The sequence below is a fragment of the Copidosoma floridanum genome, unplaced genomic scaffold (genome assembly GCF_036245765.1).
Source record: "Copidosoma floridanum isolate Cflo_tuat_1 unplaced genomic scaffold, Cflo_Japanese_pri ptg000006l, whole genome shotgun sequence".
Taxonomy (NCBI): Eukaryota; Metazoa; Arthropoda; class Insecta; order Hymenoptera; family Encyrtidae; genus Copidosoma; species Copidosoma floridanum.
Genome location: NW_028321883.1, coordinates 22023591 through 22042755, shown reverse-complemented (window position 1 = coordinate 22042755; position 19165 = coordinate 22023591). Strand labels below are relative to the sequence as shown.

The 19165-nt window shown below is 33.2% G+C and overlaps 2 protein-coding genes across 2 annotated transcripts; one reads left to right on the top strand and one right to left on the bottom strand.

The window, feature by feature from the left end:
- The first annotated feature begins 2064 nt into the window (after window positions 1–2064).
- Window positions 2065–3243, top strand: LOC106637382 (protein yellow-like). Its single transcript, XM_014350150.2, has one exon. It carries the CDS (start codon window positions 2065–2067, stop codon window positions 3241–3243), a length of 1179 nt encoding a protein of 392 aa, XP_014205636.2.
- A 482-nt stretch (window positions 3244–3725) lies between these two features.
- LOC106637424 (facilitated trehalose transporter Tret1-like) lies at window positions 3726–18797 on the bottom strand. Its single transcript, XM_014350200.2, has 5 exons — window positions 18544–18797; window positions 8708–8937; window positions 6879–7292; window positions 5418–5745; window positions 3726–4850 (listed from the first exon to the last, which is right to left on the bottom strand). The coding sequence occupies exons 1-5, from the start codon at window positions 18573–18575 to the stop codon at window positions 4238–4240; spliced, it is 1617 nt and encodes a 538-aa protein (XP_014205686.2). The 5' UTR covers window positions 18576–18797; the 3' UTR covers window positions 3726–4237.
- Window positions 18798–19165: the final 368 nt, after the last annotated feature.

The window sequence follows — 19165 nt, the reverse complement described above, 5'->3', positions numbered from 1 at the left end:
CCAACTGTCATTGGACGTTTTATTTGAACTTTTTATTTTTGTTTAATATGAAAACGATATTCTGATTATCCTCATTCAAATAAAGTTTTTTCACCGTCTTAAAAAACTGGTTTGATTTTGTCATCTTACGATGGATCTGTTACGAAGCAAAAATTTATAATGCCAAAAATATTATTTACTTATAATGTTGGAGGAGATTCCTCAATGAGGAAAAATAGCTGCAGTATTTTTTACTATAAGCCTGCGGTCATAGACACTCTTGGTAAATATTATTCCAGAAAATATTATTATATGATATGTATAAACATATATGTTCCAAATATATAATTCCATATTTACTGTGTACATAAATGTAATAATTTTAAAAAAAATTATTTTTATAGTATCCGAACTTTTTTCACCATGGTGAACCTACCATATTTATTGTAAGTAACAGTAAAATACCACAAACATACATTTTATTTACTAAAAATTAAACAAAAAAAATTGTACTATTTAATTTTAGCTCATTAATGGTTGAAGAATTTTTTATGCATAAGGTCTCTGTAATCACAGATTGTTCATTTTTATATTCTTCACGATTATTTTTAGAACTTTTTATGTACTTTTCGAAATACTATTTTTTATCGACAGGTATAACTAAACCTCCATCTGCAAAGAAAACAATTAATCTGACTGATTGTGGTAGCTGTGCTTCATGTGATTATTATTACTGTTATTATTATTTGTATTATTATTATTAAAAAATTTGCTGAAGTTGTTTGTTCTCTGGAATCTTTCTAAACAAGCTAAATCTTTGTAACCCTTCTTAAGTTTTGATTGAAACGCTACAATATACATATGTCCTCTAAGTGGAGTAATATATTTTATATAAGTTATGATTGTATATCAATCTTTATTTTTCAATCTTTTTTGTTAATCCTTGCCTTAAAGTCTACAAGTCATAGATAGTACTGTATTATTTGAGGGGCTCAAACAAAACTTTTGTGATTAAGCACAGTAAATGATTCTTTTGTTAGATTTTAAAAGAAGTCACGGGCAATCTTACATAGTACATTATCAGTCATTCAGCACAAGTGGCTTCGAAAATTTTTTATTTTGTCGCAGTTACTATTCGAATACGCTCTTTTATAATTGTTCGTTATCTTAATTAAATCCAATCAACTACGCAAGACTTGGATTTTTCAACGTGTGCTGGAGAAAATGTGGCTGTTACAACAAAAAAAATCTCATTATTTTTCTGGTATACTGTCATACTTCTTTCCAAAATGTTGCTAATGCACGTTTTTTATAAACTTATCATCTATTTGAAAAATTCGGTGTACTATTTTAAAGAAAAACACTTTTCAACTTCTATGAGCGGAAACTTGATGTCTTCATCTTAGTGATAGGATTTAAAGATTCTATGAGGTCAAAGCTACAGTTAGTAATTTTGAATTTTCATGTAATTTTTCGATGCCATCAAAAATATTACAACAGGCTCAAGAATCCTCCTCCATTTTAATCTTCGTGCATTCAATGTTCCATCCATTCGATTTTTACCTTTCCAAATCACCGAATTTTCATCTCTTTCTTCCAAAAATTTTCGTACTATTGGCTGCCATGAGTGTTAAGACCACCCAAATCCTTATAAAAAAACTTATTATGTTTGATCCACACTGTGTCAAATCATTATCTTTTAAAGCAATACATGAAAAGAAAAGTTTGATTGTTTACCACAATTCTATATCAAAAGAACTCTTATCTACAACTGCTCTGTTCTCATCATTTTTTAAAGAACGTTTCTGCTGTGACGCAACATCTACGCTCGTAATAAAATAACGCTACGAAGCAGCTCTTTACTTCAAATAAATTCTTCAGTGCTGCTTTCACACTTGGTTAGAAATTAACAGCTGCTCTTCTCTCTAATATCAAACCAACGAAAGTAAACTGTCAAGTATCGTATATAATCCACCAAGGTTGAAGTGCTGCTCTGAGGTACATTTTGTTATTTGCTTCATGAGTTGCACGTTTACAGATTAACAAGTGCAGTTCAAGTACTCACAAATTTTTTTTAGGTCAGAAATGCTACTTAAACATTGGATGCTCTTAAGTCTGCTCTACGCCTTAACTTTGGCTCAAAAGCACCCGAAAGTAGGATTCTACTGGAAGAGCGGAATAAACTATACCTGGCCCTCGTACGAGGTATACCAACAAGCGGACAAGGATGGGTCCTACGTGCCTCTTTATAACTGCTTGACGAACATCAGATTTTGGAAGGACAATGCGTATCTGACCATACCCCGTTGGACAGGTGGTGTAGCGGTGACACTGGCCACAATCCCAACCACATCGATAAACGGAAACAAGACTCCATTGCTCCAGCCGTACCCCAACTGGGAGATGCAGAAGATGGGCGGTAACTGCTCGAGCTTTCAATCCGTCTGGTTCATTGAAATCGACCCGATGGGCAGAATGTGGCTGATGGACAATGGCTGGGGGTACTACAACACGACTACCGACAAGGTTATCACGTGCCCACCCCGTTTAATGATCCTCGACCTCGAGAACGGGGGTGAGGTGCTCCTGAACTACTCCCTTCCACCAAACGTGGCCAAACCTGGGTCCTCGGTATTCTGTAAAATCCTCCTGGATCACGAGGACGGTGGCTTCGCCTACATCTACAACTGCGATGAGGAGGATGAAAGTAATGCGGGCTTGATCATCTTCTCACTGCAGAAGCTTACCTCGTGGAGAATCGAGTACGACTTCAAGATCAAAGAGCTAATGCTCTCACCGGCGGACACCGAAGGCAGTCGAGTGTTGTACATCGTGTCGTCGGTAGAGGGTAACAAAGTACTCGGGGTTCCCACACGAGTACTGAGGAGTCCGAGCTTAGCGTCGAGTATCGATGGCGAGGCTAGAGAGCTGAGCAAGACACCGTTCACATGGTCTGACGCGACCACTTCTAACACCGGTACTGTTTTCTTTACCGTAGAGAATTCCTTGTCCATCCACAAGTGGGATTTAAACAGTCCTCGCTCCAATGTAACTGAACTTGACATCAAATGGACGGAGGTTCCAAATAACTTGGCTAGTTTGGCCTTAGATGGTGGTAATCTTTGGGCTATCAATATCATTATCCCCGAATTCCAAGCCATCGTACTGGCGGAGACCAAAAACATGGTAAACTATCAGTACTACGGAAACGGTGGTGTGCCAAAGTTACCGTTTATCACTTTGAAAATGGCCTTTGAACAATAAAAACGTGATAAGTTGAAAACCACCAATAAAATCATTTTCATTTTATTTATCTGACTAATACATTCTGATTTATTGAGAATGCTAATAATAAAATTGTTCTTACATATAAATTTTTTACAAAAACGAAATTTTTATTATGGAAATAGGTGTACAACTTTTAGTTCAAATCTAACTTCTTGGCTGCTCGATAAAAATAGGTAAATAGTTCAAAGAATATTTTTTTAAATAAACTCTTTAGCTACAAATAAACACAGGTAACTTAAAACTTTGTTTATGGTAAAATACTGATAAAAAAAAAAAAACATAATGTAAAAGACAACGTTATTCTCTTTTGTTTAAAAAGAATGGAAACCTGGAGACGCTATCCATGCCGTATTTTGTCCCTGTTATTGCAAAATTGTTGCATTCAACAATACAGAGAAATGTCTTTAATATAACAACTAAAAATGCGTAACTTTTCTATAATTACAGTTATGTAAAATAAAAACCTGTTACAATGACAAGTGTCCCTATTGCACTTGTGATAGAAAAAACAATTTATTAAAAAAAAAAAAATCAACATTCGTCCACACCACCACGTTGGTAATAAAACAGTAACTCTGGTCCGAACAACAAATTACCATTCAGGTCCATTTTTGATGGAAAACATTATAAACTACCACGGTAACTTATCATTTTAAAAAACACATAATAATAATAATCCTAAAAGACTCCTTAAAATAGAAAGTAGGTATTAACTACACTGACCAAAAATAAAACTCGCTCCATGCAACGCGCAAAAAAAAAAAAATCAGTCAGACCTTCAAACTGCGTTGATACATCAAATACAAAAATCGTTTCAATTGTTCGTAGCGAGGGCGAGCCTGGCACCTCGAACTACGATACACTGACGCAAAAAAATACTATCATTGGCATATACATTCATAAATCTTTAAGAGGTAAGGAAAAAAAAAAAAAAAAATGATCTTCAAAGGGAGCTCTTGCCTCCTTCGTTCTACAGCCGGCTCTCGAGGTCGTCCTTGACAGGCTGAGGATTGGTGACGGCCCAGCTCTCCTTACAGGCAATCTGGTCCTTCTTGGGTCTGTCCTGCAGCTTCTGAACCCCCGCAAAGTGCTCCTCTATCTCCTTGAGAGTCCTACCCTCGGTCTCGGGCAGCATGAAGTACAGCCCAACGACACCGGCAAAGTTTATGAGGGCGTAAAACAGGAAGGTGCCGGGCAGCGTCATGCCGTTCTTCATGTAGAGAAACAGTTTGCTGGCCACGGAGGAAAATATGTAGCCAATCGATCCAGCCGAGCCGGTGGCGACGCTCCGCACTTCCGGAGGAAAGACCTCGCCCGCGAGGATCCAGGGCAGCATCTTCAGGCCAATGTGGGAGAAGAAGGCCGCCGACACCATTAGGCTGGTGGGGATCCAAGTGAATCGCGACTCGTCGATGGTGCCCTGCGTCCCCAGGAACCCGTACAGGGAGATCATGAGGAGGGACAGACCCGTGAAGAAGATCGAGACGAAGGACAACTTGCGCTTGCCCGTGAAGTGGATTATGAAGACGCAGATTATCGTCCCGAGGACCTGAGCCACTCCCACTATCACCGTTGCCTTGTACCTGGTAAATTTGAGAAGCGTATTTTTTTCTTTTTTTTTTGTATGAAATTTTTTTTATTTCCACTGTATTCGTTGCAATATTAATTAAATGGGTGATGTTTCTCTTTATCCGCTTACAAATTTTGTTTTTTTCCCGATCGTACAAGTTAACGGTGGAATATTGAAAATTATAGTACAGGTCTTCCGCACCCAAACTTTTTTTTATCAAAAATAACTTTTGAAAGCTCATTTAACTTAGTTCCAAAAATGCTGGATCTGATGAAACCTAGTGAGTTATCATTGTTCAAAGTAAAAACATGCAGCAATTAAAGCTGGTCTCTCTAAAAAAATTAATAAATATTATTTAAAGATAAAAAATTCTATGGGTCTTAAGAGAATAATTTTAAGACCAAATAATGTACACAATACACACAACATCGTAGACTTTGTGTAAAAATTTCATTTTAAATCATAAAGTTACCCCATTGTATAACTTGTTAAGAAACCCCACACAGCAGCTTTTAAATCCTGTCACTTCAGCACAAACGTATAATTAGCTCTGCAGCAAGTAATAAACCAAAAATCTTACTTGTCAATGGGTGTATTGAGCTCGTCGAGAATAACGACCGCAAACACTTGCAGTACCATGATACCACCAAAAGCATTGATGAAAAAGGCCCAAGTGACGAGGGCGAAGGGCATGTAAAAGGTCCTCTCCGTGTACGCGTGCCAGGATTTTTTTGGCGGTTGCTTCGGCAGACTGTGGGACTCGCGAACGATGGAGTTGATGGTCGTGACGGTGACTGGCCTATTGAAGGTCTCGCACAGGTCGCGGAACTCCTTCCTCACGTGTTCCGGGGTCACCCAGCCACGCAACCAGCACAGCGCCCTTTCGGCCTCGAGCAGACGGCCCTTGTCTGTAAAAGTTTATTTCCTAATAATAGACTTTTAGGTGTCTTCCTGGTACGAATTTTTTTTTCCACTTCATCACCGTTAAATATTGTGAAAAAAAAGTGCAAAAGAAAGCAACAAAATTAATTGAAAAATTGCCGTATCTCAAAAAGCGCAAAATTGAAAATCAAAGCTTACTCAGCTGCACTGCATGTTTTGCAAATAACAATGGTATTCAGTCCACCGTGACGTTGACGTGCATTAAAAAATGCCATTTCATTAATTACGACCGCCTCGTTAAGTTGTTCTATTAAGCAACACGCGTGTTACGTAAATGGGAACGATGGATAAGTAGCGAAAAAATAACGCGACACGTGTAACCATTAAAGCAAATTTTTTGCTTAACAGAAAATTATATTTTGGTTTGAAAAATTATTAAAATAAGAAATCATCAATCAAAAGATTCATATACTTAATGAGTAATCAATTACTAAAAAGTTCTAAAGTAACAAATGATTATACGTTGAGCAATAACATTACATGTACTGATTTTATTGGAATATTTTATTTTATCTTTTTATAAACTGTATGAGAGTAGTAAGACAAAATTTTAATACACGTAATCCTGACAAAATCATGGTTTTAATTTTTTTTTGACAATTTCATAAATCTATTGTTAGTAAATTGTTTCAAGTAAAAAAAACTCCAACCAGTTGTTAAAAAGCATGTTGGGAAGATATACTTTTGAGATAACAATGCAAAAGATTTTTATTTTTTAACAATCCATGATTACATTACTTATGTTTTAATTCCTTCCCTCATCACACGACGGTCACGCATCTTATGCCAAAGTTTTTGATTCCCCTGCACAAGTGAAATATTGTTTCTCGATAAAAAAAAAATCCAACTTTCCATTCTAGACTCAAATCAAGGATTTCACAAGTATTTAAATTTCATACTACAACAATCCACCTAAATGAAAAAAAAAAAAAAAAATTTCATGTTGTAAGCTTTAATATTTAAACTTTTAAGTGAGGTGAGATATCGGAGGTTCACATTTCTGATGATTTATTAAACCTTGTGCATCATTGTGATCCCGTTGAGACATTCTGGCGCTCCATAAAACCATAAAGACAATCATCACGAAACAAATGATTACCTGCTAGCCAAGTCGGACTCTCGGGAACAAGGTAGAGCGCCGTGAAGCAAATGATGGGATAGACGATGTTGATGAGAGCCACAGTGCGCCAATCGACGAGGCTGCCCGTGAGCATCTGCGTGAACACGCCGCAGATGACGGCCATAGTCGAGGTGGCGGACAGCATGCCCCTGAGGTGGGGCTGCGTGACCTCGGCAACGTAAGTCAAGACCGGCGCCTCGAGGAGACCTCCGGTCATGCCGGTCAGCGCCTGGGCGAGGAACAGCATGTTGGCGCTCTTGGCGTAGTAGAAGATGAGCCACGCGATCACGAAGGGGATCGTCGATAGCATCATGGTGCGCCGCCGGCCCAGTCTTTGGGACACCGGGCCGCTCACGAAGCCGCCCAGGGGCACGAGAAATAGGTTTATGCTTCCTGAAATGCAACATCACCTTAATGGTGCCCTCATTCTTACATTATTGGAAAATGAAGAAGAGCCTTTTTGTTGGAACGTTATGTTTTTTTGCTTCGCGTCCTATTGTAAAAAGGAGAATGATTTTTTGAGCTTTTTTTTTTTTGTTCATCATAAGATTGGTTCAAGCTGAGATCACGTGGCTGAGATTCAAATGACATTTGCGGGTTGTAAAAATAAACGATTTGTGAATCATTATTACTACAATCTTTTTTTTTTTTTTTTTTACAAAACTTTTAATTAAACTTGGTTTAGAGAAAAAATAAGTAATGGTAATGACCAAACTGTTTTAGAAATAACGTATCAACACTAATCTGTATTAACCATCGTAGCACGAGTTCCTCGAAATAAATGATAACAGGTTTGATAATCCTCTTAAACTTCAATGCTTTCGACTCTTCTACAAATAGATAGTAAATAGATCATAATTGAGGAAGTAAGGTGTTACTCAAATGAATCCAATCAAATTGAGACATGGTAAAAAAGATGTACCCTTGTTATGCAATTTTCAACCATTGACAAAAGTTTCCGTTTACGTAACGAGCCTTGAGAAAGTTTAGTTTTTAAACAAGCCATTGTATCAATAAAAATAAAGTTTTTGAATATTTTGCACGAAAAGTTGAGTTACAAATTAATACTTCATTTAAACTTGAGACCATGGATAAAAGGGATATCTTACGAGGAACTCGTGACTTTTTAACGTCAAAAGGAAAATATGAAGGAAAAACCACAAGAACAGGTAATTAAAAATATAATCAATACAGGGAAACCCTAGCTGTACTAAGAATAATGTACAACTGAAATAAATTAAAAAAGCTTGACGTACATGAGCATTTGAGTATTGGTACTTTACTCTCACTAAAAGTAGTGAAGGTCACTGCTCACTCAGGTACCTATTACTAATGACAAAAATTATTTATACTTTGCGTGCCAGTCACTCCCAATTCGTATTATCCTTGCATTCTTAATTACATCAATCCAGTTTTATCACAAAATAAAATGATAATGAAAATTCTATAGTACCTGTGATTCAATAATATTTATGAAAATTATTTAAACATTAATAATTAACACTTAAAATGTCTCACTTGGTATATGAAACAGTGTATTTAATATAGTTTTAGTCCTGATATTTTTTTTTTATAATATACGCATCGTCTAATTTGATATTTAAGGTGAATTTCTGAAAAATTAGAGGAATAATAATAATAATATATTTTTTCAATATAAAATTCGTATTTCAATAAAGTGCAATATTAACTTAATCAATGAATTTACAGCACAAGCAGTCATGCCAAAAAAAAAAAAAAAAAAAAAAAAAAAACTTGACTTTGAAGGGAAGTTCAACTAATTGAACAAAATAAAATGAATAACAAACCAATCCATGTAAGTTCATCGAGCGTGACCGGTACTGGGGGGTTGGCCTTTTGGAGCTCAGGGATAAGTATCGTGGGATATCCAAGGCTAGAGCCGAAGGTGAGAAGTAGAAGATTTTTCGCGCCAACTGCGAAACACTGAGGTATGGCCTCTCTTAACTTGGACACCGGAAACGGCTTTGATCCCTTCTTAACTGCTGTACTGAATGACCCTGGTCGCTTTATGCCGTTGCTGTTGATGCAAAATTCAGGTGAGCATTAGCCAATATACGTGGAGTTGCATTGTTTTTAAATACTATGTGTACACTACAAATTTGCATTTTTTTTATTTTTTCATTTGTATTAACAAAAGAAAAAAAAAAGTAATGCCACTTTGCTCAATCAAAAATCTTCTGATAAGATGATAACCTAAACTTTCAGTCATTTTTCTGAATGAAATCTCTTGAAATTATTTGCAATCAAAAGTAGCAAAAGTTTTGTATCAAATAAATGAGATTCAGGGATACATGACGTTTTCTTTTATCTTACTTTAAACTCATCGATAAATGTTAAATGTACAGGTAACTTTTATGGTAAGTTTTATTTAAAAATTATTCCATATGAATAACGATAATGACGGCATGAATAACAATAATGATAGTAACATTAGTCATTAAAATAAAAATAGTAGTACTAAAATTAAATAATGATGCAACGAGAATGGTATAGGTATCAAAATTTTTGGATTACGAAATACTTGCTGATTTTATAGTTACAAGCATTTAAAAAAAAACAATATGCTAATTATAATAAGTTAATAGCACATAATGTTATAAAATACGTGATGCTCACCTTAGTTTTTAATTATTGAACAAATTTAAATTAAACAAGTACCTCGAATAGAATTAAGATTCTCTAAATACAAGAAACAAGTACGAATTCGTAAAAATCTCTACTTTCGTTCTTAAAAAAAAAGGAAGCATTCACCTAATAATCACTGCAAGTCTAACTTTTCCTTTCAAAGTGTCCACGAGAAGTCAAAAGATTCGATAGCTTTGAGATGAGGCACTAATGTTTGTACGTTTCTATTAAACCCAATTGAAGCTGCACTATTGTCAATCATAGTTACAAGTTGCATCCAATCTAATCCTACGATCCATAAGTTTCACAGTACATTGCAGCTGTCAATCACACAATTGTATTAAGGCCAATTAAAAACTATTCTCACAAGTATTACTTATAGATTACTTTGAGACATTTATACTTCAGTATACCTTTTTCTGCTGTAACACCTCAGTAAGACATACATAATGATATTTTAGCGAGAATTAAAGAAAACTCAAAAAGACTTCCTAAAACGCTTCCTGAGCCGCTTTATTTGTTGATATAGTTAAAGCTACCGATCCATTTGATGTAAAAATATTTCGTGTTTATGGCCTCCAACATATCTCAATTTAAATATATAATTGTAGACCGGCTTAAGCGGTACGACTATGTAATTCCAGATTTTTTATTAAATTGGAAATGAAAATTATCCTGAAACTATTGTAAATTAAAAATATAGTACAAATAATACGAAATAATTTTTAATTGAACAATAAGAAGAAACAGGTTTAAGCCAATTACAGTACAAGAACTTGAGTCTGATATAAATTAAAACTATTTATACGCACGGAAATCTAACCAAGTCAGGCCTTGTTAGGTATTTAAGCTTCTAAAAAGATATAGAATGTTACCTTGATCATAACATCCGCTGCGAGAAAGTTAATACTATTGGTCAATTTTTACTGTTCAAAGCATTAATAACCTGCGTTATGAGTGTGATTAATATTATAATGAGGAAAGAGTTGAGAAATTTTCTAATTAGTTGCTAAAATTTATGAAGAATGTGTTCCCACACTCATTACATCCCTTTATTTATTGAATTATATTAACTGATTTTTAACATCTCTTTGTACAATAATTTTGTCAGGGTTCAAATTGAAATAATGAATTGCAAGATTTTATATTATAATAAACTTATATTTTTAATTCGTACCTTACATTGAGGATCTTTAATCAATGCGTTCAAGTAAATTATTACGCCAATAAGATGATAAGCTGGTTTCTTGGAACAAAGCAAATAAAATAAAATTAAAAAAGGTCATTGATCTTATATTCAAAAAAAGAATAATTTAAAATAATGTGTTTTACTTGCAATGATATTAGCTCAAGAGGATGAATAGCTACATAACACAAATATGACAAATAAAATGACAGTAATTCAAGCTGAGGAAAATATCAATTAAAACGTTTTTTTTTTAAGATCGTATGAAACTTGTATTCTAAATCCATTCTTAAATATAATCCTAATTCAAAAAGAGGTCAGAAAAAATATTGTACGTTTGCTATATGTATGCTGTATATAGCTCAAAAAATGTTTACACATCATTGCAAAACATGTGATCCTTTCACTCGGCATTCGACAACCTCTCTCTTTTTTCTCCGTCTCTTTTTTTCCTTGCCTATAAACTGTATTGCTCAGAGTACGTTTTTTCAATGACGAATCAAATAAATCTGGATTTTATGCATATAATTGAGTTCATATTTTTCATTTCATTTTCTGCTAGTGTAATTTCAATTGAATAAAATAAGAGAAAACTGTCTTTTGAGGTAAAAATTTGTTCATAATTTTCAAAAAGCACGTGGGCATAAAATATCCTGCGTCAATACTTAAAACTAAAGTTGGTATTTTTTTAATGAATGATTATACTTGTGTTTTTTAATTCCTCATATAAATAATAAATAATAAATAAATTTCTTACTCATTAAAATATTACATAAAGGTAACTACTTTCTAATGATTCATAAATTTCAGTACCTCTCATCAATAGATTAAAGTGGCTACATAGTAATAAAATGTATTATCCAAGAAAAATAATTTTTAAAAGAAAAACTATATCAGCTTTGCCTAATCACAGTATAATACTGACTCAATTCGTTATTAAACTCTGAAAACTGCTTTTTAAGTAAAACAGCAATGTGTACGAATTCAATATGTATTATATTGTCATAATTGAAATTTTTACTTTATTATTAGTTGAAACGAAACACTTGTGTGGGATGATAATAAACCCAACTAAGTAGAAGTCCGTATTTCGAATGACACTTCACAATCCATGTTGCTGATTCACCAAAACATTACTGATGAATGTTTCAACAATAAACACTTTTTCAATGCATTCGGAGAAAATTTTTACAACTAAAAAAAAAAAAAAATTGTAACAATATCATAATAAATAAATAAAAATAAACGTCAAGTAAAAAAAAAAAAAAGATTAAAGTTGATTGACTAATTGGCGTCGAGCAGTTAAAAAACCAGCTTTTGTGATAAGACGTTGCACTAATCCACATTTCCCGATAGCAGCAAGGTAACGATTCTTGAAAAATACGTTTCCGAGCGCTACTTCAATCGACTATACCCTGAAATGCAACAGCAACAACTACAATCGAAGATAAAAAAAAAAAAACAAAGTTACAACAATGGTCTATTAGTCATGATTTATGCATTAGTGCACGGTCGGATGGCCCAGCATATTTTTATTGTATATCTTGAACGCGAGGGGGAAGAGGATCAGCTACAGTGGGCTCTTCAAACACGCGCGATTAGCCAAACTCTCCAGCTGAAAAGACGCGAGTGCACACGTGATTTCCCTCCGTGGGATAAAAGTGTGTCACGTACATACACAGATATAGATTCGCCCGAGGTAGCAAGGAGCGTGACATTTGTAATATGGCAAGCTCTCAAAGTTCATCGGACTATGCGACTATACGCGCGATATGTTGAATGGAGAAGAAAAAAAATGAGGCCAAACCAAACGCGATTTGTTTCCGTGCGGGAGCTTATGTCGATCCGGCCGATTTATTCGTGATAAGCGGACCAGTTGGTATTACGCTTTTCCGATTATACCGATGATCAAGCACGTGCGTTAAAGCGATGGCTAAATGATTATTTTAAATGACTGTTTCCCTGCGACTTTTTGACATCTTGAGGTATACGTTAATGTACCAGTTTTTGTTGGCCGATACTCTGCTGCAGTTCTGGTATGAATGGCAAGATCTAGTCGTCCCTTTTTTTTATTATTAATTTATACAGTTTAAATGTTGATATGCTTAAATTTGAGTTATTTAAAATTAATGTAATGAATTATACAAATGCACTGCATGACGGCATATAATTGGTTATTTTTTTTATGTTAAATAAATTTTATTAAAACAGTAAAGAACGCTTTTGTTGTGTATAGATAACTTTTTTTTCTAAATTTGTGTTTGATTCTACAAAACGTTTCGAATATTGGTGACAATAATTTCAAAATAGAGAAAATTGTTTGTGGCTTTGATTATGCCAAGAAAAATTAACAAAGGATTTAGAACCTTAGCCATTTTTACTACATCTTCGAGGATAAATAAACCTCATATATATATTTTTTTTTTATGTTCTCATGAATTTAACGGTATATATTGCGTTATTATTTCTAGTTTAAAGAAGGTATCTATTACTAATTATAAATTGAACAACGATTATTAAAATAACGTTAAAGTCCATATTTTTAAAAGTGTTTAACAATTACTTTTTTTATGCCATCAGAAATTTTTATTTTTAGATATTAAATAAGTATAAACGTAAGTTAAATATAAATAATATATCAATAATAAAACATAAATTAAAAAAAAAAAAATATATATTTCTACGTAAATATAATCTTAATTTAATATTAACAGGTAAATATTAGTAGGTAAGTGTGAACCAAGCTTATTTTTATAATAATCAAAAATACTGAAGAAATAAAAAAAAAGAGTCAACGTAAGAATCTTAAATAAAAAATAAAATAAAAAAAGTTTATTAAAATAAAATAAAGCAATGAAATAAAAATATAGTTTGGACCACCCGGATATGTTGATGATTGTAAAAATTTATATTAACGGAAAATTTTTATGTAAAAAAAATTATGAAATTTTCAGTATGCAATGTAAATTCAAATGTAAGGTAGAATTTATTCAATACATTAGACGTAACCTCCGGTAAAAAATTACAAATATAAAATTAAAATACGGTTTATCCTTGAAATTTTCATAAAATTTATATTACTGTCAAAGATGTTTTATCACCTACTATCAATCTTACTAGTATCAGTCACGTGGCTGTAATAATATTTTCAAACTTGTCAGTTTTTTATGATGGTACATCGATGTATGATAGTTAATCTCTTCATAATGAAAACCCTATTTCTTTTATCGTCAGATGTTTAAATTTAATAATTCTGTCTTAAAAAGAATGCCCAAGACTTTATGAGCAGTAAATGAATTTTCACTTGTATTATAATGTATTGATATAATGGAATTAATTGATGTATGTACACTAATATTTGTAATAATTATTACGGTATATAATGTATACTGAACACAGGCTAACAAATACAATCAATTTCTTTGGTCATGTATGAAAAATTTTATAAAAATGCTTGTTTGTACAAGTGAGCATTTCTAAAGGACCTGAGTATTATAAGGGTAGACCTTAACATCAGTCCTCATAGTCCAATAAGTCTAATATCAGCAGTATTGATCATGTATCGTCGTTCACGTGGATCATTAAATACTGGAATCAAAATACACTTAGATAAGGTTACAGCTACGATATTTTTAAGTGATTGTGCAACGCAAAAAACTTATGTGTTTATGTTAATATGCATTTGACGAGTTGTACGACCTTTTGAATTACATAAAACCGTTTACGTAATCTTAACTGCACTGCCTGGCAAGAATATGTCATGACAAGGAAATCATTAGGAGTTGGATATAATTTTCTTCCAAGTGGTAAAGTAAGTATCTTATCTATAATATAAATGAATTCATTTAACGTTTCCAATTATTCCAAAACCATGTAAATGTCAGAACATAAACAACTGTATAGTTTGTTACTTGCTCATTGGAAGCCAATTAACCTACCTATACTATAATGAAGGTATGGAAATACAGCATGCCATCGAATCTAATACCATCTTGGAGGATCCGTTCTACTTGGTTGTCAATAATAAAAAAAAAGAAAGAAAAAAAGTACCGCGTAGAAAATCTTTGCGCGTCCAACGTACAAACGAACCTCATCTTCCCTGGCGATGAAAGGTTGCACGTTAGCTGCAATCCAGCTCGTTTTCCTATGCATGGTCTTGCAGTGTCAAGAGTCTGTACAATACGACTGTCGACGGCTTACACTTTCAACAGCCGTACGTGTGCCCATGTGTGAGTTTATATGAATCTCAGTCGAGGACGCGCGGCAATTAGAGGAGAATGTACTTTGCGATTCGCGCACGAGCGGGATTATAATTTCCCGCGTATGTGCGCACGTGACCGAGGCTTCAAAACTATTGTAACAAAACGTGATGGTGCGAAAAAAAACGTGAGCTTTCCGGCTGAGCCTGGAAAATCGCTTATCTTCGATTTGTATATCCTTTTATGGTTGACGGAATTTACGACTTACTTGGAACACCTCTACGGCGAGTTACACAAGTCCCAATTTCTTCCACGAGCAAAGAAAAAAATGAAACTGAGACGTAGTTGGAAGAGTTAGCAATTTGATTAGGATCTTATGTTGAAATCAAATAAAAAGTCCTTGATCCAACAGAGGAGTGTATCCCATGACTTTCAGCAAGACTTTGGAGAATTCAAATTTTTGTACATACGTATGTTTGGAAAAATGTTTCATTATCTTTATGGTTTTTTTATATGTATTTATTATGATTAGTAAAATCGTTAACAAGAGATAAATACGGTCGTAAGATAAACTAACGTGACGTGTTTTTCTATTAATTATTTGAACAGTTGCACGATGCAAAGTCAAAGAGAATTTCTTTGAGAAATATTTATGAAAATGATAAACACTAAAAATATTATTGTACATCACTTTTCCAAACGAAAGATTGAAAATACTTTTAAAATCAGAAAAATAATACGTAAATGCAGCAATAATACACACACAAAGATCCAAAAAAATTTCATTACAAATGGTTTGTTGTACTTAGAGTACATATGTAGTGGATGTGCAAAAAAAAACAAACTTTGAAAAGAATTGCTAGAAATTTGGAGTTAAAAACTCATCATTACATTCGCTCTATGACAAAATAGGTCTGATGGACAATAATAATCAATTTAACTGTTATGTAACATTGAAACTGTACAATTTGTTCAGTAAGCCTTTTAAATACATAATAGGATAATTCATGCAGTAATAATTTCAATTTGTTCAGTCTTTTAAATCAAGGTGATCTATTGACATTTTTCTTGATAATACTGTTATAAAGACGTAGAGATGCATATTCTTTGTTTTTAATGAAAAAAGTTTTACGTATAACTTACTGTGAGAAAAATTTTTAACAATTGAACAATTTGTTTTGACTTACTGAGATCTGAGCGTTTTTGTGGGGATACAACTATTTTACAAATGCAAAACAAGTAATACGTAAGTCTCAGTAGTTAGTGTTATTCAAACTCTCGAAGATACGTGCTGCGTTGTGTATATGTCTATCATTAAACAATGAGAAAATTTCTGAGAGTTTGGTATTCATAACACATTCCTCCAAAAAATCAAAAAGTTTTGGTTTGTGTCTTGCTTTTTGCATAAGTTATTTTATATGAATTTCAAATGGTCAGACGAAAGTGTATTTCGTAAAATTTTTCGTAAAATAAGATTAATTACAGTTAATTATGGTATTGTAACATAATGTTTATAACAGAACTTTTCGTTAGCAATACCAAGTACATTTCATCTAAAAACTATGTAACTTAGATTAAATTATTTGAAATAAAAGTAAACGATAAATTTATTATACCTTATTGAATGTTACAGTAAACTAAGTTTTCCCGTAACAATTTTTAAAAAATCGTTAAATCTTTATTTTCGTAGAGTTTGAAAAACGAGCAGTAACTTATTATTTTCTTGTAAATTATTTTATCAAGTAAAATAAAAAAAAGCCAATAAAAAAAATTTTTTAGAATATTTAATAAGAGAAAAAATTGTTTTAACTGTACAAGCTTTAGTTTACTTTTACATTCTAACAAGCACAGTAAATTAATTAAAAAATAAATAGGATTTTATTTTCCAACTAGATGCATCTAACTTTTATGTTTTTCAAATTTATTTCGACGTTGCTAGAATTACTGGAATATTTTACGTTGAGTTCAGAAAATGTATAAAAAAATTTTAACAGTATATACATATTTCATTTGACTTTTACACAACTAGAAAATATAATTTAATAAGACAAATTTTTTTAGTCTCATTTATAGAAATCCAAGGTTCAACTTTTTTTTCGTTTATTTTATTGTAAAAATAAAAGGCAAAAGTTCCAACCTAAATTAAAGAGAACTCAGCGCTCTATTTAATTTAAATTGATGCTAATCTCTTTCTCTCTCAACAAACATATCAATGAAAGCAATATCAAACATAATTTAGCTTGTTAGATCTAACAATACGCTGTAAATCACGTGAAACTTTCTTTTACTCAAATATATTTTAATATATTACTTACTGGAAGATATCGATACGGTAAAATTTTATTATAACTATTGAAATTTTTATAAGCCACCAATATTTATGGAGCTGTGAATAAATATTACGACACAAAACAGAGTTACAACAGATCCAGAGTAATCGACTTCTTTCGGTATTTGAAAATAAACTATTAAATAAAAAAACTTGATTTTACGTTCTTAACTTGAGATAATCTATAATGTCCATATGCATGACGGTAAAAATGAAATGAAAAATAATTTATCAAGGAAACAATTAGATCGACATTTGAAAATTAGTTTTTGCTAACCATTTTTTACGATGTTGGATTAAAAAAAAAAAGCTTTGCCCCACAGTTTAATGTATTTTTTGGAAAATTCATTAACAACTTTACCTATACCACATAACAAGTTTTATGTCACAACAATACAACGAAAAATTGTGATTTATTGGAAATTATGATTATGAGATGTATAAACTCTTTAACAAAATTTTAATTAATCGATACTCGATTGTAATGAAATCATAATACTCACCTGAAATTTAAAAACTGTTATTTTTTCAAAATGCAAAGAAATGAGTGAAACCTTCAACAACAACTATTCAGAGTGTCAAAAAACTGTGTAAATTTCTTTATTTTTTAAATTCGAGCACATAATACAAGCTCTCAAAGACAAAAAAAAAATTATGTTCGTTTTTCATTAATTAAAAAAAATGTTTGAAAATTCACACAGTTTCCTGACACTCCAAATAGATACCCTCAAACACATAGAATTGTTAAAAGTTTCACTGATTTCTCTGCATTTTGAAATAAATATTGGACCTCCTTAAGGATTCATGAAGCTGAATAGTAATTACATGTACAGTGGCATAAACTGGTTACTCTACAATAGCCCCCGAGAATTTTTAAGAAGTACGATGGTTGACGAAGGTTCACAAACTAGAAAGTTGATTCCATCATGAAGGCAAATACGTTGGTCATATATCCTTGAACGTCAACCCCGAAACAGTTTCGCAAAAATGAACGTATCTATGAAATTGAAAGTGGTGTAAAAGTACTCTGTCATTATTTTAAACGCTTTTTTTTATAAAAAATGGATTGTCTCACTGTGCAACAATTCATAATAATAAGACAATTTAGCATTTTTTTTTTTTTTTGTTTAATTTTAATCTTACTACAGACTTTGTACAACACTATAATAATTACACACTAAATATACGATGACAACTTCAAAAATCGATAGAACCGAGTTTTTTTGTTAACACACTCCCTAAACTCAAGTGAGCAAGAAAAAAAAATGAAATAAAGGGGCAAACCTTGGCATGTTGTTATTGTCCCGGGCTATCATGTACAGGATGGAGACACTTTTCCCGGCTGCAAACGAAAATTCTACTTCAAGCAGGAGCGGCGAATTTGCTTCTCGTCACGGCTCCTCATCGCTCTTCAGCAACAAATCAAACGAATCAACAACAACACTCCGCTAAACTATTTTCAAACAGTCCCACTAAGGAAACTGAACTTGACGGGCATCGAACAGTTGCACCATTTACTCCGACCCACGCAGAGCTAAATTTTTCATTGAAAAAAAAAAAAAAAAAAAAAAAAAAAGGACCACAGCCAACAACGGTTACGCAAACACGGCCGTCGAAAAGATGAAAAAAAACAACGAAGAACGTCAAAGCCTTTTTCAGACGGTCATGGAAAGTGAAACTTGCAGCTCGAAAGAAAAATCGCGCGGCAGCTAGAGGACCGGCGGTCGTTTGGAGTGGCCTACTGACTGGCCGAAAGCCAATCTCTCCCCAGCTCGGCGCACTCGCGATCGGCTTACTGCAACTTTTGAGAACAAACGTCGGCTGGCGGGTGATCTCCCCCTTCGCCTCGTCCTGCGACGCTCTGCTCTCGCTGCACCGAGGCATATACGCACAGGCGTAATGTTAC